General features: G+C 36.1%; 1 protein-coding gene across 9 annotated transcripts in view; it reads left to right on the top strand.

Annotated features, from left to right (window-relative positions):
* Nucleotides 1–9,900, top strand: part of LOC126745345 (titin) — a 139,601-nt gene that overhangs the window by 43,535 nt on the left and 86,166 nt on the right. For 4 of the 9 annotated variants that reach the window (XM_050453148.1, XM_050453158.1, XM_050453139.1 and 1 more), the window contains 6 exons: nucleotides 2,179–2,254; nucleotides 2,657–2,933; nucleotides 2,989–3,479; nucleotides 3,530–4,455; nucleotides 4,509–5,418; nucleotides 5,515–9,886. In XM_050453148.1, the coding sequence (XP_050309105.1) occupies nucleotides 2,195–2,254; nucleotides 2,657–2,933; nucleotides 2,989–3,479; nucleotides 3,530–4,455; nucleotides 4,509–5,418; nucleotides 5,515–9,886 (7,036 nt within the window). In that variant the 5' untranslated portion in view covers nucleotides 2,179–2,194. The other 5 variants (XM_050453177.1, XM_050453206.1, XM_050453191.1 and 2 more) reach the window with 5 other exon arrangements.

The following is a 9,900-nucleotide window of genomic DNA, read 5'->3' as shown; positions in this document are numbered from 1 at the left end:
TAAAAAAAGAACTGCTGGCAATAGCAAACTTACACAAAACTTGTTTCATGAAATACGCCGTGGAAGATATAGCCGAAAAATATAATATAACTGTACTGCGCTTACCGCCATATCATTGCGAACTAAATCCTATAGAACTGATATGGGCGCAGGTAAAAGGATTTGTAGCAAGACAAAACACGACTTTTAAAATGAAAGATGTTAAGCTACTGTTTGATCAAGCCATTACGTAAGCGACACCAGAGAATTGGCGAAAAGCAGTCCAGCATGTAATTAAGCAAGAGGACAAAATGTGGGATCTTGACAACCTCATCGATCAGACAGTCGATCCTTTAATTATAATGTCAAGAGGTGATGACAGTTCGTCAGATGATGAAGAAGACTACAATCTATTATAATTTAAAATTGTTATACACTGTTCAAAAAGTGCCAGATCCAAAAGTGACATTTTCAACTGTTTTACTCTACATATTATGTTCAATAAATTTGTGAAAAAAATATATTATTCCATTTAAACAAAAGTAACTTTCTAAAATAAAATAGCATTTAAGTACATTAATTATAAGGTAAAAAACAAGTCCCAGTTGCACGCCTTTGGCGAACCGTTTTCAATGTTTATCAGTGGGTAACAATGGGCAAAACTCATAAATTGACCCAAAACCGGGTGGCACTACCTGCAATCAACGAAAAGAAAGAATTTTACATTGAAACTAATACCCAACTAAGGTAGTGGCATAAAATATTGGTGGATCACCAGGTACCACTTTTGCATACCTAATGAGGTTTTATTGCTCTACACACTTCTGAAATAGAGTATAACATTCTAAAGCTTTTTAAAAAAAAACTCACGAAAAGTGTACAAAAAAAGATTGTGTTTGAATATTTTTTAAGAGTGTTATGATCAGTATTTTGCCTTTTTCGCCTTGCAGATTGGATCCTTGTTATTTTTTGCTTTGTCCTGTCACCTGCTGAAAAGGTTGCAGCAGTGTTTTGAAATATCGCGAAGGCATTTGAATATAAAAATCACAGATTAGTGATAACTGATTAAGGCTTTTGAGGGTCATCCTTATCCTGGTTCAGATCCTAAGATTTATTTTGCCTTTTATACATAAATGACTTCTACCATTAAGAGGCGAAGTATATTTGCTAATTATACCATCATTCTATATCCTGAAAGAGATGTAGAACCTCCCTTAAAAAGTTGTATATATTTTATGATAACTAAGAGTCCTACCACTGATTATTTTGATATCCAATATTTTGTTTTTAATAAATTCTTTTTAAGTTTTAGTAAAAAATGTATCATTGCTTTGTTTTATTAAGAATTTTGATTAAACTAAATATATTTATCAAATAAGGATAAAATCTGTCAACGATTTAATTTCAATGTTCTTGTGTGGCTATCAATGGCTTTTGGCAACTACTGGACCATGTACACACTTATTTATTCAAAGTGAAATAAGGCGTAGTTTAAGCGTTGATTGAATATTTGACACAAATATTCAATCAACGGTGTCACATTATCTTAACCGTTGAAGATTTTACGTTTGCTCTTCAATAAGTACTATTTTAATTGTGTACATACGTTCTTCTTGTAGTTATTTTATTTATACTTGTTATAGTTTAGTTCTTGTTGGTTTTATAATTTTATATTTAAAATTGATTAGTATAGATTGTTTAATAGAATTACTTAAGATAAAACTTACATAGCACTAATTATTAGAGCAAGACCAAAGGACGAAGAAACGCTACGCGCTGGCGCACTAAATGTCTTCTCTTCCATAGTTAAGCAATGTCGCAAGACTGTAAATGTGCTCTAACTGTTTATTCATTTAATAATTTTTTTTACTTAGTTGTATTTTCAGCAATTATTGAATAAACTATTTTTGAATTTTGAATTTGAATATAATGTTTCTGCTTTTTGCTTCATCGTGAGGCAGAAATCAAAAATGAAGAGAAAAATGATTAAGAGATCATGTGTGCCACTATTCCATTATAACATCTGATATTCAGTAGTCTCCCGGCTCATTTGCTCTTATGGATTCAATAAGCAGAAACATGTGTGATTCATTCAAAAAATGGTTTCTTGAAATTTTTAATTACAGTTACTGATTCTTCTATTAGTATTTGTTTAAGTTTTTTTTAATTTCAATTTTTCTTAACTAAAATATTTTGCAGATTTCTTAACTAGGCCATGTCGGCCGATATTACTGACGTAGCAAGAATTCAGGATGAGGACATACTACGAAAAATGGTATGTATTGCAAATTTTTTCCTTAATCGTAAATTTATCTTTCTTGATAACTAGGGTTTCTATAGAAGACATAAACATATTCTGTATAATAAGTGATTCTATCAATCTATCGTATTATCTACCTGCACATATTTCATCAATACCATGATTTGCATAATTTTAATAATTTTATCGTCAATTCTGGTCAATCCTCCATTCATGGCAACTGATATACAATGATATACATATGAAGAAGAATATATATAGAATACCTATTTCTTGAAATATGAAAAGTTCTTATGGCAATGTGCCTTTAATTAGCTCTGATTCGAAAAGTTCTAAGTTTGCATCCAAATCAACTGGTAACTAAATCAATAATATCTCACTATTACCCAAGCAAATCTAAAAGTATCATTTTTTTAGTGGCAAGAAACCGATGACTTTGGACGCAAAAAGGAGATAAGGTCTCACATGTACAAGCTACGTGAAGCTCGCCTAAAAGACTTTTATAATTCCGCGGACATTAACACCGAGTTCTACCAGTCATCAACTACTAAATCATCTACTGAAAATACTGCGAAATCTAATATGTCTACTAGTCACGCTGATTTCTTAACAGATCAAAGCTATGAAACATTAAAAAGTAAAGAAGTAAGAGATGCTGAAAGTCCAACTAGAGATAGTTATAATAAAACGATACGTAAGTAGACCATAATTTTTTTTCAGTTCATTGGTAATTATTAAATTGTTTTTAGTGAGGCATCAAGACCAAGGTTGGACAGTTAATTCATCTAACGAACGTAGCGCTGATGGTAAGACCCACACGTCCTCACATTCAGCTTCTACTTCTGGAACCCAACAATTGGACAAAGGAAAATTAGATTATGCAGCAAAACTGGAAGAAAAAGCAACAGTATTTCAAGATGGGGATGACCAAAATTTTGTTAAGTCCGTGGGAACTTCTTCCAGTTCTGTGATTAAACAACAAGCTAGTGGAGGAGATGAGCATTCTAGTTTTATGTCCTCTAGCAGTAAGAGCTCCTCTTCTTCTCGATACGTCACTGAAAGTAAAAGTGCCACAGAAGAAATACGGGCTTTGCCTTCAAGCACTAAAACCACCAGTGATCAAGTACCATATTCGAGAATCAATGAAGATAATGCGACATCGGTGGTTCAGAAAACTTACACGACTAATGCTCCAAGCGATATTAAAAGGCATCCCAACTATGTTGAAGGAAAGACTAAGGTAGAACAAAAAAAATTGTCAGTTATCTGAGCTATAATAGTTTTTTTTAGGTAACTCAGGAGACGAAAACTTTAGCAGATGGCACCATAGTAACAACAACACACTACGAGACTAAAGATGGTAATTCCACTTCAACTGCTACTCATAAAAAGTACTCTAACATCGGTTCGGCACATCTGGAGCAAAGCAGTTCTTTCAATAAAACTCACGAGCAATCGAGCAAATACATAAACAATGATCGGAGGAACAGTACTAATAAAACTAATAAGAAATTAATTGAATACGTTATTGAACCAGCAAGTACTGTGGATACAAGCAATGACACACATTTTAAAGAAACGATTTCCAATCAGCAATCATCTAAAACCACCAGACAGTCATATAGACAAGATGAACAAGACTTTACAACTGATAGCAGACGCAAACAAGAGACGATAGAATACGTAGAGATACCTTTAGAAATTCCTTCCAATGATCAAAAAGTCACAACCAAAACTACTACCACTAGAACCACAGTTTCTGAAAGCGTTCCGCAAGTTCAAACTGATGTTACTTACCTCACTACCTCCACACACAATATTAATCAAAACCAAGAGGTAAATGAGACAAGAGGAGTTAGAGATGATCATTTTATTACTACGGAACGAAAACATGAAGTGGATACAAGGGCTCCCAAAATGGGGCATCCTGAAGAAATTCCAAGAGTAGCAACTCAACCAGAAAGGCGAGCACCCGCTTCATCACCAAAGTCTGAAATGGACCAAAAAAGGCCTCCAACTGAAGGCCAATACGATACAACATATCGCAACGATTTTACGAGTAAAAAAATATCGGTTGAAGTCAGTGCAACTCATAATGCATTTGCAAGATCATTGAGGTCTATTACACCCGAAAGAATTACTAGAGGACCTAAATCAGACAGCAGGAATTCGTTGAGAAGCACTAGCAGCCCTGAAAAGATGAGATATCCTTCAAGGTATGTAGATTAATAAATCATTAATAAAACTGTTTATTTTTATTTTGTTTTAGATCATCGCCTGATCGTCAGAGTAGAGCGAAAAGTCCCAAAAAAAGAACTGAAAGATTCTCAAGTACTGAAACTATTACATATCCGAAAAACCGAAAATCTTCATTAAACGAGTCTCCAGAAAGACCGACGAGTAAACAAACTAGAAGAAGTAAAACTGAACATTATAGCACTGAGACTCTTACAAGAACTTCCAATGTTCTCAGCAATAAATACGAGAAAGATACTGTGGATACGAGTACTCTTACAAGAAGAAAAGACAGCGCAAGACCTAGAAGCCCTTCTCCTACAGGTACTACCACCAGTGACTTTGAGTATATCCGGGATGCAAAAGATCTTACAGCCGACCTTAATGATGAAATAATTGTAAGAAGAAGTACTACTTCTGGTAAAAAAGATGATAGACCATCAAGTCTCGACATTACAACAAGGAAAACTAAAAAAGTTAAAGAAAGGTCTCCAACCTCACCTTTACCTGACTTTACCGGTCCTCGTACGTCACCTCCAAAGCAAAACTCTTTAAGTACTGAAAGTGCCTCAACCCTTGAGAGACCTAAACTTATTAGAACTGATACATACGAAGAACGTGTTAAAGAACTTTTAGGCTTAACTAAAAGTACTAATGAGGTACGGAGAAGCAGCCTGGAAAAGACTTCTATAAAAAGAAGTTCATTTAGTTCTAAAACTAGCAGCGATGATTTGACAAGGGTTACGAAAGAATCAACTAAAAGGCAATATTCTGATAGAAAGAGTCCTGCAAAAGAGCCTCAGAGAGGAAAATCACCAGAGAAGGTTTCACCCACGACAGTCAATAAGTCAAAGCCCACAATATCTGAATTTCCGTCGCAAGCTAGGAAATCTCCGGAAAAGGAGCCATTGGGGCCGTATCCTGAAAAATCTAGGTCCACTAAGGTAGCGCCAAGCGTCTCTGAATTTCCAGCGCAAATTAGGAAATCTCCAGAAAAGGAGCCTTTGGAGTCTTATCCTGAAAAATCTATGCCTACTAAGACAGCGCCAAGCGTCTCTGAATTTCCATCGCAAATTAGGAAATCTCCAGAGAAGCAGCCATTGGAGCCTTATCCTGAAAAATCTATGCCTACTAAGACAGCGCCAAGCGTCTCTGAATATCCGTCGCAAATTAGGAAATCTCCAGAAAAGGAGCCTTTGGAGTCTTATCCTGAAAAATCTAGACCCACTAAGATAGCGCCAAGCGTCTCTGAATTTCCATCGCAAATTAGGAAATCTCCAGACAAGGAGCCTTTGGAGTCTTATCCTGAAAAATCTAGACCCACTAAGATAGCGCCAAGCGTCTCTGAATTTCCATCGCAAATTAGGAAATCTCCAGAGAAGCAGCCATTGGAGCCTTATCCTGAAAAATCTATGCCTACTAAGACAGCGCCAAGCGTCTCTGAATATCCGTCGCAAGTTAGGAAATCTCTAGAAAAAGAGCCTTTGGAACCTTATCCTGAAAAATCTAGGCCCACTAAGATACCGCCAAGCGTATCCGAATTCCCGTCACAAATTAGGAAATCTCCAGAAAAGGAACCTTTGGAACCCTGTCCTGACAAATCTAAACCTACTAAAGTAACGTCAAGTGTGTGCGAATTCCCGTCACAAATCAAAAAATCTCCAGAAAGGGAGCCTCTTGAACCGTATCCCGAAAAATCTAGGCCTACTCATACAGCACCTAGTGTATCTGAATTTCCATCACAAATTACAAAATCTCCAGAAAAAGGACCTATGGAAACATACCCTGAAAAATCTAAGTCTACCAAGAAAACTCCTAATTCTTCTGAATTTCCATCACAAATAAGAATATCTCCAGAAAAGGAGCCTTTGGAACTTTACCCAGAAAAATCTAAGCCCACCCAGAAAACTCCTAGCATTTCTAAATATCCATCACAAATCAGGAAATCTCCAGAAAAGGAGCCTTTAGAACCTTATCCAGAAAAATCTAAACCTACTATGAAAACTTCCAGCGTTTCTGAATTCCCATCGCAAATCAGAAAATCTCCAGAAAAAGGACCTATCGAACCATACCCTGAAAAATCTAAACCTACTAAGAAAACTCCTACCGTTTCTGAATTGCCATCACAAATCAGAAAATCCCCAGAAAGGGAGCCTTTGGATCGTCATCCAGAAAAATCTAAGCCTACTAAGAAAACTCCTATTTCTTCTGAATTTCCATCACAAATCAGAAAATCTCCAGAAAAGGAGCTTTTAGAACCTTATCCAGAAAAACCTAAACCTACTATGAAAACTTCCAGCGTTTCTGAATTCCCATCGCAAATCAGAAAATCGCCAGAAAGGGAACCTTTGGAATGTTATGCGGAAAAATGTATGCCTACTAAGAAAACACCCACCGTTTCTGAATTTCCATCACAAATTAGAAAATCTCCAGAAAAAGGACTTATCGAACCACACCCTGAAAAATCTAAATCTACTAAGAAAACTCCTACCGTTTCTGAATTCCCATCACAAATTAGAAAATCTCCAGAAAAAGAGCCCTTGGAATCATATCCAGAAAAATATAAGCCTACTAAGAAAACTCCCAACTCTTCTGAGTCTCCATCACAAATAAGAAAATCCCCAGAAAGGGAGCCTTTGGATCGTCATCCAGAAAAATCTAAGCCTACTAAGAAAACTTCCAGCGTTACGGAATTCCCATCACAAATCAGAAAATCTCCGGAAAAGGAGCCTCTGGAGCCCTATCCTGAAAAGATATCAACTAAAATCAGCTTAGATATCTTAGAGCTTCGTGGATCAAACATATCTGAGCCAGATCAAGATCTTAGACAACCAGGTGCTCAACCGCAATCGCCAACCGAAATATCCTCAAAAGTAAAGAGAATCAATAAATTTGATAAAACTTTAAAAACAAGGACCTCGTCAGAAAGTTCAACATCCTCTGAGGAAGACGTACATGAAGAATTCAGTTCAGAAACAGTAACATACACCGAAAATCAAAAACCTGTTGCTGAACCTATTTTAGAGAAAAAGATATTCAGTAAGCTTTGCCAAGCTGATGAACTTTTAATTGATAAGAAGAAAATCGCACGAGAATTCATTGAATCTGAGATTGTTGAAAGTAAGCAAACATCATCGACAAAGCTTAAGATAGCAAAGAAGCAGCCGATAAAGAAGGTAGAACCTCCAAAGCAAGAACTGAAAAAACCCATAACTAAGAAGATAGTCAAAACTGAAAGCGTCAATAAAACAAATAATATTCGAAAAGATATTTCAAAGGATAGAATACCAGTAAGAACCCCAACCAAAAGCACTACTGAGACTTCTGTTCTTACAAGAACAATTAAGAAAGATATTCCAAAGACGAAACCTCAGAAACCAACTGAGGTTTATAGGGTGGAAAAAACTAAATTTATTACAGCTACTGATGATAAATCCTCCAAAGCTCCCAGAACTATACCCAAAAAAGAACCGTATAAAAAAACAGTGGAAATCAAAAATACTCTTGAAAATATTGAGCACTCGGAAAACCTTAAAGAAGATAAATCAATTCATATTAGAACAAACCGTGTGGATGACACCGTAACAAAGAAAAAAGTTACTAAAACGATCTTGCTAAATGGTGACATAGAAAAACCTAAATCGAGAGAATCACCCACCAAAACATTTACTCTAACCAAAAAAACACCAATCAATGTCAAACCAATCAACAAAGTAGCCGAAGCAAAACCGAAACAGACATCAACAATTCAATCGAAGTACTCGACAACAGTTAAAAAAGTTGTTAAGGACACGAGACCAAGCGCCACTAAGCCTGTGGATGCTAAAAAACATATTGTAACTGCCACAATCAAGGTATCGCCAAGAACAATTCCAAAACCAACACCAAAACAAACTGCAGTAAAACCAGTGAAACCTGCTGAAAAGCCCTTACATGTCAAGAAGGTGAGCAAACCTATTTCTAACGGTTATCAATCATCTGACACAGAAGATGATGAGTCTAACATCGAGAGCGTCGAAGGATCTTTCATCGATTTGACTGAAACAACCACAGAACGTATCACAGATTCAACCAGAAAAATTGAATCTGACAGTGAAGACATTCACAGAAGAGTGATTACTACTAAAACTGTTTTAATAAACTCAGATAATTTCCCAGAACGTGAAATAATAGTAAATCTTCAAAGATCTAAGTCTTCTAGAGAACCTTCGCCAGACAGAGTGTATGCTAGGCCGCTAACGAGTGATGAAGAAGACGACTCATACGCACCTGCAAGATATCCAGATCAAATATTTGAACCAGATGATGGCTCTCCAAGAAGGAAGCCCAAAAAATTAACTGATATGCCTATATTTGAAAATGATGACTTTTCCGAGACTAGAATTACTGAAGTAGTAGACGCTACAACTAGAATTGATGAAACCAATGTGCATAAAGTTGAGGAAACTGATGAAAGTTTACTGAGTATCGACAAGAAAATTAATAAATTTTTGAATACTGCTGAAAAATTGACAAAGGAACCCCTTAAGCCAAAGCCTGGAAAGGTAGAGAGACCTACTTTGGAAGTAACAGAGGACTTAAAAGAAGATGAATGTTTGTTAAGCGTGTCTGATAAAGTTAGCAAGTTCCTTACTACAGCTGAACAACTCACTTCTGAAGCACCCAAATCAAAACCTAAGATTCCTAATGATAATATAAATATTCGAAAAAAAAATGTAATAACTACCACTGAAACCACTCTGCCAGGACATGTACCAAAGGTTCCACGCCCAGATGTAGCTAATGTAGATGATACCCTTAAAGAAGACGAATGCTTATTAAGTGTATCAGATAAAGTTAGCAAATTTATTTCAACTGCGGAAAAACTCACATCTACCGCAACTACTAAACCGGTTAGTCTTTCAAAAATAGACCCAATACCTACAAAGGCAAAGTCAAAATCTCCTGAAAGGCAATCTCCTAGTAAAGAAAATGAGGCTGTGCCGATACCAAAACCTCGCTCTCCAGAAAGACGATCTCCAACTAAGGATCAAACTGCAGGATTTATCGATACTGAAAGAACCGAAGAAATACGAACTCGTAAATCTCAATCACTCTCGCCAACACGTAGATCACCATCACCTGTTTTAAAATCTTTTGCAGAACCAACCAATGACCTTAAAACACCTCGAAGGCCATCAAAAGAAGATTTTAAAATAAGCAACATTACAAGATTAAGAGGCAATGAGAGTATTAAAAAAGCGAAAGCCCTTTTTGAAAATATTAGTCAAGATAACGATACACCATGGCAAAAAGATGTACTTAGCAGACCATCAGTATTTAGTGCAAACAAAAGTAGTAAAGTGGTAGAAGATCGTCAGGAAGTCAAGCGGTTTACGGAATCCAAAAAATCAATTGCTGGAGACACTATAGGTGAGAAATACAAT

The sequence above is a fragment of the Anthonomus grandis genome, chromosome 1 (genome assembly GCF_022605725.1).
Source record: "Anthonomus grandis grandis chromosome 1, icAntGran1.3, whole genome shotgun sequence".
Classification (NCBI taxonomy): Eukaryota; Metazoa; Arthropoda; class Insecta; order Coleoptera; family Curculionidae; genus Anthonomus; species Anthonomus grandis.
This window is presented reverse-complemented; position numbering and strand designations above follow the sequence as displayed.